General features: G+C 44.1%; 1 protein-coding gene across 1 annotated transcript in view; it reads right to left on the bottom strand.

The window, feature by feature from the left end:
* Positions 1-17,699, bottom strand: part of TG (thyroglobulin) — a 173,757-nt gene extending 156,058 nt beyond the window's left edge. Inside the window, exons 1-8 of the mRNA XM_044293695.1 lie at positions 17,636-17,699; positions 15,317-15,425; positions 12,540-12,637; positions 11,505-11,711; positions 10,743-10,902; positions 6,656-6,762; positions 4,709-4,852; positions 2,152-2,337 (exon numbers count right to left, since the gene is read on the bottom strand). Coding sequence (XP_044149630.1) covers positions 2,152-2,337; positions 4,709-4,852; positions 6,656-6,762; positions 10,743-10,902; positions 11,505-11,711; positions 12,540-12,637; positions 15,317-15,425; positions 17,636-17,699 — 1,075 coding nt within the window. The remainder of the gene's footprint in view (positions 1-2,151; positions 2,338-4,708; positions 4,853-6,655; positions 6,763-10,742; positions 10,903-11,504; positions 11,712-12,539; positions 12,638-15,316; positions 15,426-17,635) is intronic.
* Between the last annotated feature and the right edge of the window lie 5,146 nt (positions 17,700-22,845).

Here is a 22,845-nt window from a genome sequence, read left to right as displayed (position 1 = left end):
GCCATAAATATTCTCTGCTGTGTAGACTGGGACAGGGTCGGCAGAGTCATGTCATTTTATTATTATGGATAAGTTAAGGACAGCTCTCTTGTACTGATAGAGGCCTAGATAAGATAGAATAGTAACACTAAGCACTTACATAAGCCACTGTATGCAGTACTCCTGTCCCTCTCTGGTCGCGAGGGCCATACTCCATCATTTCCTGAAAACTGTATTAGGGTAGGTTCACAACTGCAGCAGTTAAATCTGGTAGTCTGCTCCAGATTTACTTGCCGTAGATGTGAACCTACCCTTGGTCTACTGACACCTTTCTGACTATTAACCTCCATTCATTACAGATGCCATAAAGCACATGTACCCTGCTGATGTGTCTACACAGGAAATAGGGGATAAAAGTGTGCGCCACCAATATGGCTGCCGTCTCCCCCAAGGAAGTTTTTTTTTTTAAACCAAATTAACCGATGCAACAGTTATTTCTTTGCAACATATAATATTGGATTTAAGACTAATTTTAAGCTTTACTTATCTCCTACACTCTTATGCCATCTAGATCGGAAAAAATTGAGCAGGTGCCCTTTCTGAACGCCATATTGCTCAATGTATCCAAACCTGATGACTGACAAAAATAAACTGATAACTCAACCCCCGATCCAATTCTAAAGCGTCTGACTCCCTTCATATACCACAAAACTAGATGCCTGCAGTCACCACGTCAGTAATTTATACAGTTACCATTGAACTTAAAGGAAGCTGTAAAAATCTCTATGCAGTGAGACTCTTTCCTCAGTGGCAGCTCTAGGAAAATGCTGCAGTTTTTTCTCAGAAACAGCATACGACGTTCAATGGCAGCTGGGCCCCATAAAGAGTTGCAACCTTTCCTATAACAATGGTTTGATCAAATTTAGTTTAGTTTAGTTTTTTGATAAAAATATTTTTTTCTGTCCTTTTTTAAAATAAAACGCAGCTAAAAACGATGTAAAGGCATAATTTGTAAACTGGTGTCATTGAATGAGCTCTCAAATAACCACAAAGCCAGGAAAAATATGGTACATCCCCTCCTCCTATTCGGGAGGATCTTTATTGATATTTGTGTTTGGTGTCACTAATCTGACGCTGTGATCCAGATTTAGTTAAATATTTGGGTCATGGCCTAATTAGGCACAGAGGGGTGATACGCTCTGACTGATGGGGGGGTTGATTACATGCACAGAAGTCCATATTAGGCTGCACTCACATCAATATAATGGAGCAGAACAACCAAAATGGAAATAGCAATGTGAACCCAGCCTAACCCCTTGGATCATGTATAGTTACACAAGAAAGGAGGATCTGTGTCTCTCCTCCTTGTCCTTGCAGCTTGTCCCTCACTGTTCCCTCCACTTCCTCCATGTCTGCTTTCACCTGGAATATTGCAGGCTATATAGGAACTATGAACCCGGTCTTGTATTAAAGCTAAAAGTCTAAGCTTTAAAATTCAGTTTATACCGGCTACATTATTGCAGCATAAAATAATAGAATACAAGCAACAAATCTAACCTTTAAATTAAGGGTTGGTGCTAGCTGCCATATGGTCTGTGATATAACCTTTAGAAACAGGGTAGAGGGTGAGATCCGCGAGTATCACGTTTAAAAATTAAATGTTGCCTGAAGATCTCACTCCTGGCGTAGTTTCTAAAGTTTCTAACTCAGGCTGTGGCGGTTAGCGCCATATTTAGTTTGAAAGCTCCGATTATTTTTTTTACAACGAGGCGCATATCTCTAGCTGCTATACAGTCTGAGATATAGCTGTTAGAAGCAAGTAGGTATCTCATACTAAAAATTACTGCCACATAATGTAGCTGGCGCACGTTAAATATTAACCAAATACTGATTAGACCAGTAGTTTACCAACCAGCTGTAGGAGTCTTGTGGTCTGGTATAGTGGTAAATCCACCACTGGGCATATTGTTTAACTACGACAAATATTGGGAGTCCAGTCAATTAGCCGGAGGGGAGAATGGTTACACAGTTGGACCCCACTATATCTGTGCATTATATAAAGATGACCACTAGGGGTCCCTGCAGAGGGGATTGTAAAAAACAGGCTATCCATTTAAAGTTTTTATCATGTCCAGACTATATATACAGTTTGTAAAAATTAATGTCTCTCACCACACTTTGCAGTTTCTCCCATAGTCCGTGATCCAGAAATTTCCCGCCCCTTGGAATCCACACACCAACACTGTCCCCCTTCCTGGCATTGCATAGACTTATAACCCCCATCATCTTCACAAGATGGAATGTATAAATCCCCCATACGTGCAGATGTAAAGCGCTGAACTTCACAAGCTCTAGGACCTGTAGGAGAAATCAGAGACACAGATGTATCAGCTGTACATATATAATTATATACAACAGGCATGTCCAAACTGCGGCCCTCCAGCTGTTGAAAAACTACAACTCCCAGCATGCTCTAATAGCTGCAAGCTATCCAGGCATGCTGGGAGTTGTAGTTTTGGAACAGCTGGAGGGCCGCAGTTTGGACATGCCTGATATACAAGAAGATACCCAGGTTATACCAGCATGCTCCATATCACTAAATAGAAGATGTATAACTTATACCAGTTTTACATATATAATATATACAGGAGATGCCCAGGTTATACCAGCTGTACATATATAATTATATACAGGAGATGCCCAGGTTATACCAGCATGGTCCATATCACTATATACAAGAAGATGTATAACTTATACCAGCTGTACATATATAATTATATATAGGAGATGCCCAGGTTATACCAGCATGGTCCATATCACTATATACAAGAAGATGTATAACTTATACCAGCTGTACATATATAATTATATACAGGAGATGCCCAGGTTATACCAGCATGCTCCATATCACTGTATACAAGAAGATGTATAACTTATACCAGCTGTACATATATAATTATATATAGGAGATACCCAGGTTATACCAGCATGCTCCATATCACTGTATACAAGGAGATGTATAACTTATACCAGCTGTACATATATAATTATATACAGGAGATACCCAGGTTATACCAGCATGCTCCATATCACTATATACAAGAAGATGTATAACTTATACCAGCTGTACATATATAATTATATATAGGAGATACCCAGGTTATACCAGCTGTACATATATAATTATATACAGGAGATGCCCAGGTTATACCAGCATGGTCCATATCACTATATACAAGAAGATGTATAACTTATACCGGCTGTACATATATAATTATATACAGGAGATGCCCAGGTTATACCAGCATGTTCCATATCACTGTATACAAGAAGATGTATAACTTATACCAGCTGTACATATATAATTATATACAGGAGATGCCCAGGTTATACCAGCATGCTCCATATCACTATATACAAGAAGATGTATAACTTATACCAGCTGTACATATATAATTATATACAGGAGATGCCCAGGTTATACCAGCATGGTCCATATCACTGTATACAAGGAGATGTATAACTTATACCAGCTGTACATATATAATTATATACAGGAGATGCCCAGGTTATACCAGCATGCTCCATATCACTATATACAGGAAGATGTATAACTTATACCAGCTGTACATATATAATTATATATAGGAGATACCCAGGTTATACCAGCTGTACATATATAATTATATACAGGAGATGCCCAGGTTATACCAGCATGGTCCATATCACTATATACAAGAAGATGTATAACTTATACCAGCTGTACATATATAATTATATACAGGAGATACCCGGGTTATACCAGCATGGTCAGGGGTGTAGCTAAAAGCTCATGGGCCCTGGTGCAAGAGTTCAGCTTGGGCCCCCCCTTCCCTCAGTGCTTGTTTGCCTCAGGCAGCAGGAAGGCTACGTGCTCCCCTGCCCCTTTCAAACATTAAAAGGGCACCCCCTCATGCCAAATTGATGACCCAACCCCTTCCCTCCAGCCAGAGGTGTAAATTGACCAGGATGCACTTTCTATAATGCCAGTGACTTATGTGGCACAAGGGTCTTTGGGCCCCTCAGGCTCCTGGGCCCGGTAGCGACTGCTACCTCTGCACCCCCTATAGCTACGCCCCTGAGCATGGTCCATATCGCTATATACAAGACAATGTATAACTTATACCAGCTGTACATATATAATTATATACAGGAGATACCCAGGTTATACCAGTATGGTCCATATCACTGTATACAAGAAGACGTATAACTTATACCAGCTGTACATATATAATTATATACAGGAGATGCCCAGGTTATACCAGCATGCTCCATATCACTATATACAAGAAGATGTATAACTTATACCAGCTGTACATATATCATTATATACAGGAGATACCCAGGTTATACCAGCATGCTCCATATCACTATATACAAGAAGATGTATAACTTATACCAGCTGTACATATATAATTATATACAGGAGATACCCAGGTTATACCAGCATGGTCCATATCACTATATACAAGAAGATGTATAACTTATACCAGCTGTACATATATAATTATATACAGAAGATGCCCGGGTTATACCAGCATGGTCCGCTGTGGGTAGGACTGTGGAGTCATAGAGAATTCTGCTGTCATGTGCAGTTATGCTCTGGTCCTTTCTTAGGAGATCACCGCACCCATCCTCTTGCATTATATGACGCCATCTCAGATCTTACAAGAATGACGAGGTCACTTACATCGGAATCTGCCTGAGGTGATCAGCTGAACTCCCAGAAATCGTCTCTGCAGCATACGATAGATGGCCGTTTCTGGGAATGACCGCGAAGGGGGAAGTCCTGAAAATACGGTATCATAGATTTCATCCAGCAGCATCTCCAGACCTGTAAGAACAGAGACATAGGACATTACATTCTTCATTATCATTGACGAATGGATTGAAAGGTGGCTGGAGAAGAGGATGAGCGGCAGCAAGACTGATGGAGTTGATAATGAACACGTCTTTGAGAAGCCTGAAGTCCCAAACAGAACCTGGGACTCTTTATTGGAAGGTTTACTTAGTTAAATAGTAAGAAAAACATGACTGGCTTGTTCCAAAAACAGTTCCACAAGTGTCCATGGGTTGTGTCTGAAATTGCAGCCTCCATTGTAGTAAATGGGGTTGAGCTGCAATACCACACACAACCTGTAGAAAGGTGTGGCGCTGTTTCTGGAACAAAGCAGCCGTGTTTTTCTATTTCTGCACAACTCATTTAAATTGCCTTGAAGACAATGATAAACTTATTATACTAGTTAGAGTCAGGAAGGAGCAGAATGCTAGAAACACTAGAATATGGTCAGCAGTCATCCCATTATCATCACACACTGGATAACAAAGGTAACATCTCCATTATACTGCTGAAGTCAGATAACACAGGATCCACCACTGACAAAAGTGATGGAGACAGTTCACCTCCTCCTCTCTTCTCCCTGCCCCTACAAAGGGGACAGTTCACCTTTTTCCTCTCCTTGCACAGGTGAAAGTTCACCTCCTCTTCCCTCCTCCATCTCCCTGCACAGGGGACAGTTCAGCTCCTCCTCTCTCCTCCCCCTCCCTGCACAGGGAACAGTTCAGCTCCTCCTCTCTCCTCCCTCTCCCTGCACAGGGGACAGTTCAACTCCTCCTCTCTCCTCCAACTCCCTGTACAGGGGACAGTTCAGCTCCTCCTCTCTCCCTCCTCTCCCTGCACAGGGGACAATTCACCTCCTCTTCCCTCCTCCATCTCCCTGCACAGCGGACAGTTCAGCTCCTCCTCTCTCCTCCCTCTCCCTGCACAGCGGACAGTTCAGCTCCTCCTCTCTCCTCCCTCTCCCTGCACAGGGGACAATTCACCTCCTCTTCCCTCCTCCATCTCCCTGCACAGCGGACAGTTCAGCTCCTCCTCTCTCCTCCCTCTCCCTGCACAGCGGACAGTTCAGCTCCTCCTCTCTCCTCCCTCTCCCTGCACAGGGAACAGTTCAGCTCCTCCTCTCTCCTCCCCCTCCCTGCACAGGGGACAATTCACCTCCTCTTCCCTCCTCCATCTCCCTGCACAGCGGACAGTTCAGCTCCTCCTCTCTCCTCCCTCTCCCTGCACAGCGGACAGTTCAGCTCCTCCTCTCTCCTCCCTCTCCCTGCACAGGGGACAATTCACCTCCTCTTCCCTCCTCCATCTCCCTGCACAGCGGACAGTTCAGCTCCTCCTCTCTCCTCCCTCTCCCTGCACAGCGGACAGTTCAGCTCCTCCTCTCTCCTCCCTCTCCCTGCACAGGGGACAATTCACCTCCTCTTCCCTCCTCCATCTCCCTGCACAGCGGACAGTTCAGCTCCTCCTCTCTCCTCCCCCTCCCTGCACAGGGGACAGTTCAGCTCCTCCTCTGTACTCCCACTCCCTGCACAGGGGACAATTCACCTCCTCTTCCCTCCTCCATCTCCCTGCACAGCGGACAGTTCACCTCCTCCTCTCTCCTCCCCCTCCCTGCACAGGGGACAGTTCACCTCCTCCTCTGTACTCCCACTCCCTGCACAGTGTCACTATACTCTACCACAGAAGTTAATGAGTCATTTTTTAATTTCTTATGTCCAGCAACTCAGACAAGATATTGTCAGTTTGTATGTAATAAAGACTGAGAAGGCTCATAGAGTGGGCCCACTGCCTCTAACTCACCTGTGCCCTCAAGTTCCCGTCCTAGGGCGTCAGCACAGTAGCAATATCCAGACACCTCTGGAAATGATTCTCTAAGAGATTTAAAGGACTTGAAGGTATTTGGAAACCTGCAAAGAAAAAGTAATATGACACAAATTATTCTGTAAAGAGCTACCTGAGTGATCTGTGACCTTCTTATGTAAACTGTAGAGGATGTGATTTCTAAAAAAAAAACTTAACATTTTTTATTTTTAAAATTGGGTTTTACATTTTTGGCAGTCTATTATTTCTTCATAATTATCTCTAATGCAATAAATTTAAAAGAAATATTGTAGTGATGAATGAATCAATTCTACTGATTCAGAACTCATCACAGATTTTTCCTTTTGGAAGGAAATCTAATTTGCATATGTTTGGGTTTCTGGGAAAGATATTCAAATTTGCTTCCCTTCCAAAAGCTTTAACAAAGCTAAGCCTGCCTGATGTCATCAGAAGTAAGATATGCAGATTTGCATATATATGTTTCCCAGAAGTCAAGAGGAGCGTTGCCTGCCTTACAATACTCCTCACGCATACTAGGTGCTCTCCATAATGAGAAGTAGCTCCCACCAGACCAGGGAAAGTGAAGCATATTTGATTCGATTGAATCGATTCAGACCTAAATTGATCTTTTTTGATTTTTCAGAATCGGACACAAAACAAATTTCAAGAAATTTTCTCATCTCTAAAATATTGCTTGTGCTGACATCTAGTGGCCAAACAATACATACTGCAGACTGGTCCAACAAAATGCATCTCGTTTTACAGCCTGCAGTGAAATTGAATCTTATTTTAGACTATGACTGATCTATGGCTCTGCCTCAGATGACACACAAAAGCTACAATTCTCACACTGGTCACTGGCACACTCTATAAAGAGATGCTCACTTGTCAGCTTTCCCATTTAGACTGAGTCAGAATGAGCAGAGAGTCATCTCATCATTAAAATGTGGGATTAGAAGGTGGTCAAGATAAGAAATAGATAGTAAGATTATATTCAGCTCCCCTGTTACTTGCAGATCTCTGGGGGAAAGACTGTACTCCATCACTTCCTGAAGACTGTAGTAGTGTATAACATTCCTCCATCAATTTAATTTCATTCTTTTCAGTGCCATAAAGTCCACATACAGACGATACGGAAGTAAATGTGTCTGCAATATGGCCGCTCCCATAAAATAACTAAAAATAACAATAACTAAAATATTTCAAAAATTACAATTAATAACAAACACAATAGTCCATATTTACTAACCCTATAGATCTCTAGACCCGCAGGATGATGTCTAAGGTTGATGATAAGTCCAAGAGTTTAGGACCCTACCAATTAAACACTGATAACCTATCCAATTCACAGGCCATTAATATAAAAGTCCTGGAGAACCTCTTTAATGTTTCTGCCACCAGATGGCTTACATTTCATTACGCATCGCCATCTAGTGCACTATGCTAGAAGCATCAGATATCGGTCATTTGTAAGTCCAGTACTCCTTTTATCTGTCCAATAGATCACAATTTGCATGAGGAAATCCACTAAAGAAATATGCAGCTAAGCTGACAACTTTGTTTTTGGGCTAGCTGGGTAGTTTTAATAACTCCATCCATGTTTCAGGAAACACTTTTTATTGCATGGAAATTGTGGCAGAATTTCTAGTATTTTTCTACACAGTTGCCTGAATCTCTCAAGGTCTTGAGACGGTCATATTCATTCAAATGGGTTTTCTACAAAAGAGCAGGCCAGCATCAGCTCCTCACCAAAAGTCCAGCTCCTGGATTCCCAGAAATCAGACGATTTTGCTGGGGAAGTTCCATCCATCCACATATTTGCCCTGAAGTGGCTTCCTTCCATGTGAGAACTCATCAGACACAAAGGGAGAGATTTATCAAGACTGGTGCTTTCTACGCCGGTCTTGATATCCCCTGCACTTTTCTACGCCGGTCTTGATATCCCCTGCACTTTTCTACGCCGGTCTTGATATCCCCTGCACTTTTCTACGCCGGTCTTGATATCCCCTGCACGGCCAGAGGATGCACCTAACTTATGACGAAGGGCATCCTCTGGCAGTCGTGCGTCTAACCAGAAATCTACGACAGCTCAGAGCCGCCGAAGCTTTCTGGCTTTATTGGCACCAGAAAAGTTGTGTAAAGGAAGATAAATCTGTCGCTGCTGCCGGCCATGCCCTTTCCACTCCCCCTTTTAGAAAAGTAGCAAGGATGGCGGAAAAGTGGACCTTCACCTGCAACTTTTTAATGCCACTTTTTAGGCGCACAGGGAATGATAAATCCTTCCAGTCTGAGGAGACTCCTGGACAAAACAGTGAAACAGGTCCCGATTCCCTATTATTTGCTATACACTAGTAATATGATTGGGGTAGTAGTAGTACCTTACCATGCAGTTTGCCAACAATAGTGCCATAAAATGCCCTTAAAGGGGTTGTCACTTTACATCTATCATTTAGAGTAAGTTAATACAAGGCACTTACTAATGTATTGTGATTGTCCACATTGCTTCCTTTTCTGGCTGGATTCATTTTTCCATCACACTATACTGCTCATAATCCAGGGGTTACGACCACTTTATAATCCAGTAGTGGTGGTCGTGCTTGCACACTATAGGAAAAATCACCTGTCTTTCTGGTGGCCGGGACTGTGGGAGCACACATAGGCTCTTTTTCCTATAGTGTGCAAGCACGACCACCACTAATGGATTGCAGCGGTGGTCGTAACCATGGAAACTAGCAGGTATAATGTGATGGAAAAGTGAATCCTGTCAGCAAAGGAAGCAATATGGAGAATCACGATACATTAGTACGTGCCTTGTAAGTGCCCCATATAATACTACTCTATTACCTCCATACCCTGTCCTAACAATAATACCATACATTGCACATATAATAGTGCCACACTGTGTACAAATAATAGTGCTGTACAATGCATGAATTATACAACACAGTGCTCAAATACTGTCACATATATAATGTACAGTGCCCAATAACATTTCCCTGCAATCCTCCTCTAATACTTTCAAAATCTTTCTTAATAACAATGTACATACTGTATGTCACCATATAGTGTCCAAATAATAGTGCTGTACAATACCCGAATAATACCACAACAGAGTGCTCAAAAAATACCTCAAGCACTGGCCAAACATATCCTATACAGTGCCCAATAACAGCCCCATACAAAGCTCCTCTAATACCTCCCTACTCTATAGCGCCATATAATGGCACTATAAATAATAGCGCTATATAATGTCTGAATGATATCGCAACAGAGTGCTCAAACAATAGCACCTATATGATATACAGTATATTGTCCAAATAACAGTCTTCTGCAATGCTTCTCCCATACCACCGTACTGTGACTTAATAACAGCGCCATGCAACGCACGTGTTCTGCCACCATGTGGTGTCCAAATAATAGTTCTATACATTGTCTGACTAATACCGTAACAGAGTGCTCACATAATACCTCAAGCACTGACCAAATATATGATATACAGTGCCTAATAACAGCCCCATACGATGCTCCTCTAATACCTCCATACTCTGTCTCAATAACAATGCCATACAAGTGGCATTAGAGGCGGAGCTTGTTAAGAGCTCATTTGCATCCCTTCCCTCCCAGAATTCCAGAGGAGCATGTATGGCCTATAAGTCTCCTCACACTGATTAAGGTGAGTTAGTTCCCCCCTGACCCGGACACAGGCCTCTCACCCAGCTAAGCCAGTACTCTCTGCTCTGCACTGATGAGGGGCAATCTCAGCTGTCTGCAGATGAGATGCTGGCTTATTTATATTAGTGCTCAAATAATGTCACATATATGCTATACAGTGCCCAAATACCGGTGCCAGAAGCCAGTGCGTTAATAAAATTGGAGCTTGTGGACTCCTGCTGTGACCTGTCCTGAGACCCCAGATGGCGGAGACCTCCTATAATGGGTCCATAATGTCTGACTACACCGCCATGGTGTAGTCAGTACTGTCTACATACACAATATAAGCAGCCCCGTGTGACGTGTTCGGGGATGGAAATATCCATGATCTGTGCTGGTACTTGTAGTTCTTTACCTGCTGAAACTGGTCACAACATCGAGCACCATCCGGTCGGTGGTGTTCACCAGTTTACACTGGACGGGGGTGAAGCCGCCATCCTCGCCGCATTGAGGGGGATTCTTCTCACCGACATCGTGCAGGATCCGGCGATCTCTAACCGCGCACCTCTGGGGACCTGGAAAGTCCATGGCGACATGATTATTAACCCCATAACCACCAGGCTCGTTCAAACCTTTTAAACCAGCAGCTCCACCATAGTTTTTTCTTTTTTTTTTTCATTGTGGCAAAAATATCAAGTTCCCATTATTAACTGGTCATTGTGGCGGCAGCGATTCCAAGGCGTATTGTTTATGCTCTATTTTTAATAAAACAAAAAAAAAATGTATTGTAATAAGGCTGAAAAAAATTGGGGGGTTAGACTGCGGGGGCCCAACAGTTGTGAGGTCTGCCTATGGTCAAAGGAGTTGTTCTGTCTCGAAATTTATAGGAGTCTGATAGTTGTGGGTCCCACCTCTGGCGCCCCATCGCATACCCCAGAAATGGAGAGGAGGCTGCGCGTTCTCCAATAACTGCTATGGGAGTTCCGATGGATATAGGATGAATGTCCAGATGGGTCCTTAGAGGTCCCTAGATGTTGATTTCAGCTGAGGAGGGGGTCATCATAGGTCTTAAGATTAGTGGGGGTCCCTGACCCTTTGACACTATAAGCACCAGAATGGATCTGCTTAGGCAGATTCCCCCCCCCCCCCCCCCCAAAGCTCTGCAGATAAGACTCACACTGCAGTGGCGCCCCCATCTGGCGTGTCCCATAGATCTCCATGCCTTCGCTGTCCACACACCAGCACTCGCCCGGCGGCTGCTGGTCACATTGGACGGGGTCATAGTCTCCAGATTCTGTGCAGCGAGGGACGAAGGACGTGGAGGTGCTGTTCAGGTATCCGGACAGTAAGACCTGCTGCTTCTCCAGACGGCAGAAGGACAAGCCTGAAATATGTCAGAGGGGTGAGGGCTACACGGAAAGGGGGCTACACCTATCTATCTATCTCAGATCTATCTATTATCTATCTGTCTATTATCTATCTATCTATCTCTCATATCTATCTCATATCTATCTATCTCATATCTATCTATCTATCTATCTCCTATCTATTAATCTATCTATCTCATATCTGTGTATATATCAGGTAATGAAGACATTTGGTATGGTTATATAACCCAGAACCTTAGATATTTAGCTGAGCTGCAGTACCCTGGCATGGCCACTACAGAGTGTGTGGCGCTGTCTGCTTCCAGCTCCCTCCACTGTGTTAGGGGCCATTCACACAGCGGAATTTTCTGGCGGAATCATGGCGCTGGCGGCCGTGTGGTATGTGCGGTGAGCGTCCAATCACTTCTTAGCTCCAGTCATTGTACTTAGGCCACAATTGGGTTCAAAGCATCTAAAGTGAACAACCGAGGCTGAAACCACAACTGCTGCTGCCGCCGTGTGAACAGCCCCTTAGTCCTGCTGATCCGCGGGGTGCTGGGTGTCAGACCTTTACCGAGCAGATATTTCTGACTACCCCGAGGGCTCGCGTCACGTTTTATGCCTCCATTTGACGTATATATTATAGAAAAAAAAAGGATACAAAACGCAGCACACGACTTTCTTGTATCCTGCACAGTCCGGTAAAGTATATGTATTTTTGTATACGTTCCACACATGGGAAAAACGTGATGTGAACGTAGCCCAAGTCATCAGTATCGAAGGCCTGGAAAAGCCCTTTATTACTGAATGAAGATGTATAAAAACTACTACTAACTGTTACTCACATGTTACTGGCGAGCCGGTCCTTCTACTGCCAGGAACCTCTGCACCATCAGCGTCTACACACCAGCAGGTGGCGCCATTTCTATCGCACTGTATATTCCTATAATATGGAGGGGTTTATAATAAACATTTATCACGATGGCACATAGTGGATGAAAAATGTGCGAGGCCAGACACTTTATGCCAACTACTACTTCCTTCAAGCCACGCCCTTTAACACTAAGACACACCCCTTTGGCGAACCAGGCATGGCGGATTATTCTTTCATCACATTTCATTCATAAATGGGCCGCAAACTAAATTGTGCCAAATTGCACCATATTTTAAACCAAATTCTAGGCACAATCACATCAGTAAACGCGGGCCAATGTTCATTGCTAGACTGGCTGTATCAACTACTGACGAGGAATATAAGGGAAATAAAGCTTAATCTACATGGAAAGTTCTAGAACTTTCTTCCAGACTATGAGTCAGCTCCTTTAAGATGTGTCTGCTGTCAGTGAATGAGGACACCCTTGGAAGTGGATACGACTCTATCCAGTCTAGGCAATGCTCTGTGAGTACGTTGGTGAGTATCCAGTATCTCCTCAGCATGCTCTTCCATGTAATCTTTCACACCGCGTTGCTTACATGAGGCAGGCTAGCTGCTCCTGGTCACAAGCCTGACTATTACATGGGCCTTGCCTGTTACTGGGATGAAGACTAGGTGGCCCCTTCCTTCTACCCTTCAGCTCCAGCCTCAAGTCCTCTGCAATGGTTACCTGCTCTGTGGGCCAAGCTATTCCCTGAGGTGTTGGGGCCTGGTGACTAGTACCAACCACCTCCACTATCTAGCTAGCTACACAAAGGATTATTACTGGCTTTGTTTCACAGCTCTGTCTCAATATCTCATTATGGGGTTTGCTTACTTTTTTATTTATCCACAGCTTAAAAGGGTTGACCCATCTTGCATTTTGATGGCATATCACTAGGATATCCCCAAAATTTCCTATCTCTAGAATGGGGCCCTCAAAGTGAAGGAGAAAGCACGTGCAGCATGCACTCCATTCACTCCTATGGGAGTTCTGAAAAGAACCGAGCCAGCACGCTCAGCTATTTCTGAACTGCCATAGAAGTGAATGGAGAGCGCACAGCACAAGCGCGGCCACCACTCCATTCCCCATTCATTATTTTTGCCATTCCCATAGAAGTGAATGAGGGTGGCCGCACTTGCGCAGTGCACCTACACCTATTGGACATTGGTGTTTCCCAGCAGTATTAGACCCATATAACACATCATATTATATACTCAGCATGTAAAAAGCAATACAGCAAATAGCAATCAATTAAAGGTATAGCAGGGGGAGCGCTACAGTCTAAAAGTTCAAATAGGTGGAGTGACCACCACAACATTGTCAACGTTAACCCATACCAACACAGCTTTATGCAAAGGACACGTGTTTTTTTTTAAAGGGCTTGTTTAAGTGGTGACTGATGGCCTATCCTGAGGATCTGAGGGAGTCCAACTTTTGGCACCTCTTCTGATCATCTGTGTGAAGAGGCCACGTCTCTCCAATGAAGCCTCTTCCTCGGTGACGTCACATTCATCTGTAACATGGCCTGGGGGAAGCTCAGTCCCATTCAAATGAATGGGGTTCAGCTGCAATACCAAGCACAGCCACTATACAATAGATGGCGCTGTGCTTGGTAAGCTGTGGCGAGGTCAGAGCACTCACGGGAGCACCATGGCCTCTTCAAACAGCTGATCAGTGGGGTGTCAGGAGTCGGACCCCCACCAATCAGATACTGATGACCTATCCTGAGGATAAGGCTACTTTCACACTAGCGTTTTGCCGGCAGGGTTCAGCAAAAACGCTTCCGTTACTGATAATACAACCGTCTGCATCTGTTATGAACGGATCCGGTTGTATTATCTTTAACATATCGGACGGATCCGGCATGAACTCCATTGAAAGTCAATGGGGGACGGATCCGTTTTCTATTGTGTCCGAGAAAACGGATCCGTCCCCATTGACTTGCGTTGTGTGTCAGGACAGATCCGTCTTGCTCCGCATCCCAGGACGGAAAGAAAACTGGTTTGCTCTTCGGTATGAGAACGGAACGGTCTGCATTTTGGAACATTCCGTTCTGTTCAGTTACGTTTTCTCCCCATTGACAATGAATGGGGACAAAAAGGAAGCGTTTTTTCTTCCGGTATTGAGACCCTATGACGAATCTCAATACCGGAAAATATTAACGCTAGTGTAAAAGTAACCTAAGTCATCAGTATTAAATACTCAGAAACCCGAGCTTCATTTTAGCCCTCCTACGGGTTTGCCACAATGTAACAGTGGAGCTCTGGTTGTTTAGCTCACAGAGCATTGTCTAGATTGGATACAATTGTATCTACTTCTCAGCTGTGAGGTGTACAGGTTTACTGCCTCTGAATGGAAACCAGAGTGTTCTCATTCACTGACAGCAAATTACTGTACTGTCTTGAAAATAGTATGGCACTGAAACATACAGTATATTATAAAGATGTCAAACATTCCATTTATGTAGAGATTAAACTGTATGTTGCTGCCATCTAGTGGTGAAATCTCTAACTCCATTACTTATTCATGTACAAGTAACATGTCTTCAGGGATACAGCAGGGACCGGCCTCTTCTATGACTTTCTGCTTGGCTAGAAATAATCAATAATGTGAACTGAAACCCCCATTTAACATGAAGTGACACTCGCCTAGCATCCTACATGGACAATCTGCAGGATAAACACAGCCTTACATTGTATCATTACCTGTATAGCCCCTCCTCCGAGCACTGCGGGATATAGGGGGCTCCGGCGGTGAGGGCCTTTTCTCTTGCAAGTTCACATGGCAGCAGAGGTTGGGAGTCCAGCTGGTACTCTGCATGAGGCACATGTCACTATTAAATGAATTGTCAGCTCTTGGGGCAATACATTGAACTTTTCACATGTTGAGACAATAGCGGTCAAATGTCTGGCTGCATTCAGGACTTCAGGGGGGACGGGGGGCATTTACTGGGCACTACTGCGCTCATCGCTTTATTATAGCACCATAGATCACTCTATTTAATGGGCATATCTCTGAGATTTTTAAAGGAGAACTCTCATCCAAAACGTAAAATTCGGATGCACCTCCGAGCCGTCTTATGTGCACTTGTCTGCCATATTGATTTCTTCTTACCTTCAGATAAGGTACCCCTAATGCAGCCTACATTTCCCATCATGCCTCTGGGTGGAGTTTCATCACACTCAGGACAGCAGTGATAGATCGGTGACACAGAAACGCGGCCCTCTAACTCATCCTACAGATGCAGCTTCAGCCTGTCTTCCCTGCCTCCTGCTTGTGATTGGAGTGGTTTCTCCATGTGAGTTATTACAAGCAGGAGGCAGGGAGAGCAGTGTGAAGCTGCATCTCATAGGATACAATGGAGATTCTGTGCAAATAGTATTGACCGTGTGAGTCAGGGGATTTTTATAACTCTGCAACTAGTCAGTGTATGGAGTAAACCGCCTGGTTTCTTAGACAAGACAAAAATTGTATCTATGGCAGCTATATGGAAGGACATACAGAGGAACAAAGAGGCGGAGCTTAATAATTAGGGGAGGGGTCCGAGAGCTGCCAGTAGGGATATGATAGATGTAATCCATGAATTCACAGGAAGTCAGCCACACAGGAAAGAACGCTCGGAACTTGTCAGGTCACATGACCTAGGTGTCTATAATGAAAGAGTATATAGCTGAGCTGGGAAGAAACATAGGACACCGCTAGAATATTTCTGGTGAGGTAGAATCTCCAAAAAGAATTTTACTGGAGTGCTTCTTTAACCCTTACGAGAAACACAACGTACAGAAAAAAAAACATACAAAAATTTTTATAAAAAGTAAATAGTTGTATAGACCCTAAAATGGAACTATTAAAAATGACAGCGCGCCCGCAACAAACAAACCATGGCACAGCTCTGTAAAAGAACTATAAAACAGTTATGGCTGTCAGAACATGACAATGCAAAGATTTTTTTTTTTTCAAAGGTGTTTATTTTTTAAAAGTAGTAAAACAAACAAACAAAAAAAAACTACCGTATTTAAATGTGGTATCACCGTAACCGTACTGACCCGCCGCAGAATACATTTGTCATGTCCTTTTTAGCACACAGTGAACACTGTAAAAACAAAACCCCCAAAATCTTGGCGGAATTTAAATTTCTTTCCCCCAATTTCACTGCACAAGCAATTTTTTTTCCTGTTTTCCATTATAAGCTATTGGATTGTATTATAAACAGTGTCAATAAAAAGCACAACTTGTCCTGCAAAAAAACATTCCCTTATACGGCTATGTGGGCAGAAAAAAAACGCTCTTGGAAAGTGGGGAAGGGAAAACAAAAATGGAAAATTAAAAATAGGCGGAAAGAAAGCTTGTAGGGTTGGAAGGACCAGCACTAGAAAAATGGACACGTCTATGTACTGCCACCTAGTGGTAGAATGTATTACTTCACTGCACTGCTAGATTTTAAAGTTGAAACGATTTGTTTGGTCACTTGAACTGAAATGACATAACATGGGGCTTAGGGCTCATGCAGACGAGTGTGTGTGCCGCGAGCCGCGAGCCGCTTGTGGATGCGGACCCATTGACTTGAACGGGTCTATGATCTGCAAGATAAGGTCCGCACTGCAAAAAATGCAAAATAACATGTCCTATTTTCTTGCAGTGCGGAGGCGTCTTGCAGATTGCGAACCGCAACTGTTTATGGGTACGTATGGCCGTGTGCATGAGCTCTTAGAGCATAAGATACCCTCCGAAAGGTTTCTTAACTATGTCAGGTGCAGAGTTGTAGCAGTGCTGAGTTTGTCATTTGTCATATTTCAGAATATCAAGGGTTACAGAAGAGGAAACAGATAGGAGCGGAGGAGGTTAGGTGCTAATGAGGCAAGAGGTGGGGTCCAGGAAGTCAGAGGTCCGACATTTTTTTTTGGGGGGGGCAATGACACATTGTGGCCGGAAGAGACGAAGAGAGAAGACATTCTCGAGGATCCATATGTGGTCACCAGGAGTCAAAAACCAGTATAAAATCAAGTATTCCAATAATCACTTACCTGCTATAGTAGCACAGGCTGCTGAGATAATGCAGACAAAGCAGAAGACGATGAGCCGGGCCATTGGACTCGTATTCTAGGCACCCAGAATATGCCAAGGGGGTGATGGTCCAGCACAGATCAGACCTTATATAGGCAGCAGTGTACACAGGTAATCTGCAGAGTCATGCAGTGACGCAGGCTCCTGCCATCATTTACCTACTGGACCAAGACCAAAGGGTCTAAGTAGAAACTCATTCCTCAACCATCCACCGGAGAAGAAGCAGGTGTCCAGGAGACGGAGCTACCTGCAAATACCTGAGAGTGATGATAGATAGATAGATAGATAAGAGATAGATAAGAGATAGATAGATAGATAGATAGATAGATAGATAATAGATAGATATGAGATGATAGATAGATAGATAGATAGATAGATAGATAGATAGATAGACAGATATGAGATGATAGATAGATAGATAGATAGATAGATAGATAGATAGATAGATAGAATCCAGAGAAGTAGCACTGTGTAATAGAAGTGATCAGAACCCAGATCAGGAGTCCATCAGCTATCAGTCCAAAAAGAAGTCACAGCACCACTGGATCCAATCAGCTAAGTCAGTTTTGTTTACCCAGCACAGCTAAAAAGAATATGAATATAAAATTCACTTTGGTTGATCTGGTTTTGCTGTGACTTTATTGTGGACTAGATAGATAGATACCAAAACTCCTGCATACAGTCATACAAACAAGGAGTTAAACTGCTGGCCTCCAGCAGCTGCCACTAGGGGGAGCTCACAGTGTGCAGAGGGATTGCAGTGGCCGGGTTTGAGAATGCCCCAACACTACGCTGGGTCCCTAGGACACGGTCAAGGCCTCACCACGTGTGGCTGCTCCCCGGAAGAATTTGTGCGGAAAGTGCATGACATGCTGACTATGGAAAGAAGTGTTTGTGAGGAGAGACTGTCCTCCGAAATTTGAGAAATTGTGGAATGGATGGTTATTGCAGACTCGTATTGTGATATAGGATGGGGCAGAGGTATTAATGCTCCTGTTCAATAGGGGGGGGGGGGGGGTTGGGAGGAATGGGAAGGGGGGTTAGGACTATGTTTTGTGTCAAAAATGTGAAGTATTTGCTCCTGATTGCGTACATTGTATACTGCTAAGATTGATTTGTCATTTGATGCCGTCTTCTGATAAAGTATCTTTCTACATTCTGTATAATTATAGAAGAGACAATGTACGGTCAGAAAAAGGCGATGCACTATGGAAGCAGAAGGTTCTGTGCTGAGGAAAGGACTGAGCTAGCTATCCCTCTCAGAAAGCTGGCAGCCTGGCCAAAGAGCTGGTGGCAGGGGCGTTGCGAGGGTCTCAATAGATCCAGGGCCCAAGCCCCAGCGAATATGGCCCAGTTCTCTAAGTCGCTATACAGCAGCACATACAGTACCTCTCACATCCAGGGCCTCCAGGTGACGTCTCCTCCGATGTAGATCTGCTTTGTCATCATCTTCTCCGTTTGGTCCGGACACTTCTCTCAGCCGCCTCGTCTCTGCAGAGTGTGACACACGGACATCTTAGCTTCCTCACTTTTCTATCATCATCCCCCAACCTGGAGTCCCCACAGTCTTATCCTGCTGCTCGCTGTGCCCCCCAATACCCCCAAATACTATCCTGAAGAAATATCAGTGCCCCCCCCCATATTAATAGTGCCCCTTATAGTCCCACCAATAGTAATTCCCTTCTACAGTGCCCCCAACAGTAATTATATTTCCCAAGAGTGTCTCCATCAGTAGAAGAGCCCTCCAGTATTAATAATACCCTCACAGAGCCCCCAGTAGAAACAAGGCCCACTATTTCCCCCCCAGTGGTAATAAAGCTCCCTACAGACCCCTCAGTAGTAATAAGCCTCCCCATAGTGATCTTAGTAGAAATTAGGCTGATCTATAAGTCCCTCCTATAGAGCCCCCAGTAGTAATAAGAATGCCTAATGTCCCCTGGATTTTTTATACCCCTACAGTGCCCCAGTATTTATACTGCCCCCTACTGTTATAATGCCCCCTGTAGTTATATTCCTCCCTCCGCCAGTCATATGTAAATAACATCACACCATGTCTCCAGCCCCCTCCAATATACAGTCCCATGTAAATAACATCCCTCTCTATCTACAGCTCCCTCCAAAATACAGTCCTATGTAAATAACATCACCTTCTCCCCAGCCGCCTTTAACATATAGCCCCAAGTAAATAATATCACCCCCTCCCCAGCTGCCTCCTCAATGCAATTCCATGTAAACATCACCCCCTCAACATTCAGTCCCATGTAAATAACATCACTCCTTCAGACAGCTGTAACATTCAGTCCCATGTAAATAACATCACTCCCCCCCCACAGCCGCCATCAACATACAGTCCCATGTAAATGACATCCCTCCCTCCCCCAGTCCCCTCCAACACAGTCCCATGTAAATAACATCATTCCCTTCAGCCCTAACATACAGTCCCAGTTAAATAACCACAACTCCCATTATTGCTCTCCCTTCACTTACCTCTCCTCATGTAGTAAACATCACCACAGCTTCTTCCCCCCGTACTCCTCCTCTTCACTGCCCTCCTCTCCTGCACTGGTCACATGATGGTGACATCATGGCAGGTCCTTCTCAACCACTGCCTGTTTTACTGGTCACATGACCTGTGATGTCACCACAGGTCCTTCAGCTCTTCCAGTACATTAGATTCAATTGTATTGCCATCCTGAAGATGGCAATACAGTTGTATCTAGCTGGCAGGCAGGACATTCGGGGCCTGGGACAAAACATCAGGGGCCCAGGCCCCGAATGTTTTAACCTATAAATGGCCCTGGCTGGTGGCCCAGGTTATCTCCATCTTAGTGTCTTCTTCTGGTCACTCATGCAGTCTGACAAAGTCTCTTCTACTAAACACTGGTTCATATGCGCAGACAACTCGGGGCGCTGACTGCTCTTCTTATACAGAGTTTGTAGCTGAACCAGAACCTTCTAGTGGGAGGGGAGGCGTGGAGAAGCACAGACAGACAGACCTAGACAGAAAGAACGTTGCAATTTCAGTACGTCATAGACTTGTAGTATTTTAATATAAGTCTATGGGAATGACTAAACAGTCTTTGTATATATAAATAAGTCTTCATATGTAAACAACAGAGCTTAACCCCTTCCCGACATATGACGTAATAGTACGTCATGGCGGCAGGTGTGTTCCCGCATTTGATGCGCGCCCGATCACTGCAGGGGCCCGGCAGTTCCTGGTAGCCGGGCCCCTGCTGTATCCACCGGCATTGCTGTACAAGCCGATGCCGGCAGATTAACCCCTTCTATGCCGCGATCAGCGCTGACCGCAGCATAGAGGGGATTTGAGGCAGGTGAGGGAGCCCATCGAGTCCCAGCGCTGCTGTGGCGGGGAGCCGATGGGTGAGAAGGTAGCCCGATGCCATGCAGAGGCTGCCCAATGCCTTGCATGGCATCAGGACCTGCCTTCTACGGGAGCCGAGGAGATCCAGCCTCAGGCTTGGTCTTCTAGGCAACCTGTGAGTGTATGACTCAGTGTAATACACTAACAGCAAATGCATTACAATATAGATGTATTGACAGAACAGCACCTCCTGAGACAAATCGCAGGTGCAAGCTACCCGGCAATAATACAGCAAACAAATAAAGTAGCAGCACACCACTAAATGCACTAAGACTGAGTATACAGGTGAATGTGTGAACAGGGTCAAATACTTGACGCCAATATTTACTGCAAATGCAGTGAAGAAGCTCTTAGCGCATATTCACACATTCACCTGTATACTCAGTCTTAGTGCATTTAGTGGTGTGCTGCTACTTTATTTGTTTGCTGTATTATTGCCGGGTAGCTTGCACCTGCGATTTGTCTCAGGAGGTGCTGTTCCGTTTTTTTGCTTATATGTATATTATAGAGGACCAGGCATCCTCTTTGGAACTTAGCACTCCTCGCCCATCCCCCAGCCCTTGGTGTTTTTAAATCAGAGTGAAAATGGAGCTGGACCCTCCGTGTTAGAGTAGGTCCCACCTGATAAGAAGCTACCTTGTCGCCTGGTAGGTGGGCCCAACATATTTTTGATCAATAATATGCGCTAAGAGCTTCTTCACTGCATTTGCAGTAAATATTGGCAGCATGTATATAATCACATGATCCACCCCGTCCGATAAACACCGTAAAAGAAATAAAATAAAAACTGTTTAAAAAAAAGCAATTTTTGTCACCTTACATCGCAAAAAGTGCAACACCAAGTGATCAAAAAGGCGTATGCCCCCCAAAATGGTACCAATAAAAACAGTCATCGTTTTTGTTTCAAAAATGCTATTATTGTGTAAAACTTAAATAAATAAGAAAAAGTATACATATTAGGTATTGCCACGTCCATAACGTCCTGCTCTATAAAAATATCATGTGAACCAACCCCTCAGGTGAACACTGTAAAAATAAATAAATAAATAAAAACTGTGCCAAAACAAAAAAAATTTGGGTCACCTTGCCTCATTAAGGCTACTTTCACACTTGCGTTCAGAGCGGATCTGTCTGGTGTCTGCACAGACGGATCCGCTCCCATAATGCAGACGATGGGATCCGTTTGCATTATATTTTAGAAAAAAATTTAAGTGTGAAAGTTGCTCAGACGGATCCGTCCAGACTTTACATTGAAAGTCAATGGGGGACGGATCCGTTTGAAATTGCACCATATTGTGTCAACGTCAAACGGATCCGTCCCCATTGACTTACATTGTAAGTCTGGACGGATCCGTTTGCCTCCGCACGGCCAGGCGGACACCTGAACGCTGCAAGCAGCGTTCGGGTGTCCGCCTGGTGAGCGGAGGACAAACGGTGCCAGACTGATGCATTCTGAGCGGATCCGCATCCACTCAGAATGCATTAGGGCTGGACGGAAGCGTTCGGGGCCGCTTGTGAGAGCCTTCAAACAGAACTTACAAGCGGAGCCCCGAACGCTAGTGTGAAAGTAGCCTTAGTGTAATAATGAATGATCCCAAAAATCTGATGTACGCAAAAATGGTACCAATAAAAACGTCAACTCTTCCTGCAAAAAATTAGCCCCTGCACAAGATGATTGGCAGAAAAAAAAAAAAGGGTGTTCAGAAAATGGAGACACAAAAACTTTTTTTTTCAAAAATGCTTTATGTAAAACTGTAACAAACAAACTAGACATATTTGATATCA

This window comes from Bufo gargarizans, chromosome 5, assembly GCF_014858855.1.
Source record: "Bufo gargarizans isolate SCDJY-AF-19 chromosome 5, ASM1485885v1, whole genome shotgun sequence".
NCBI classification, from domain to species: Eukaryota; Metazoa; Chordata; class Amphibia; order Anura; family Bufonidae; genus Bufo; species Bufo gargarizans.
The sequence above is the reverse complement of the archived record's forward strand: the minus strand, read 5'-3'. Positions and strand labels throughout refer to the sequence as shown.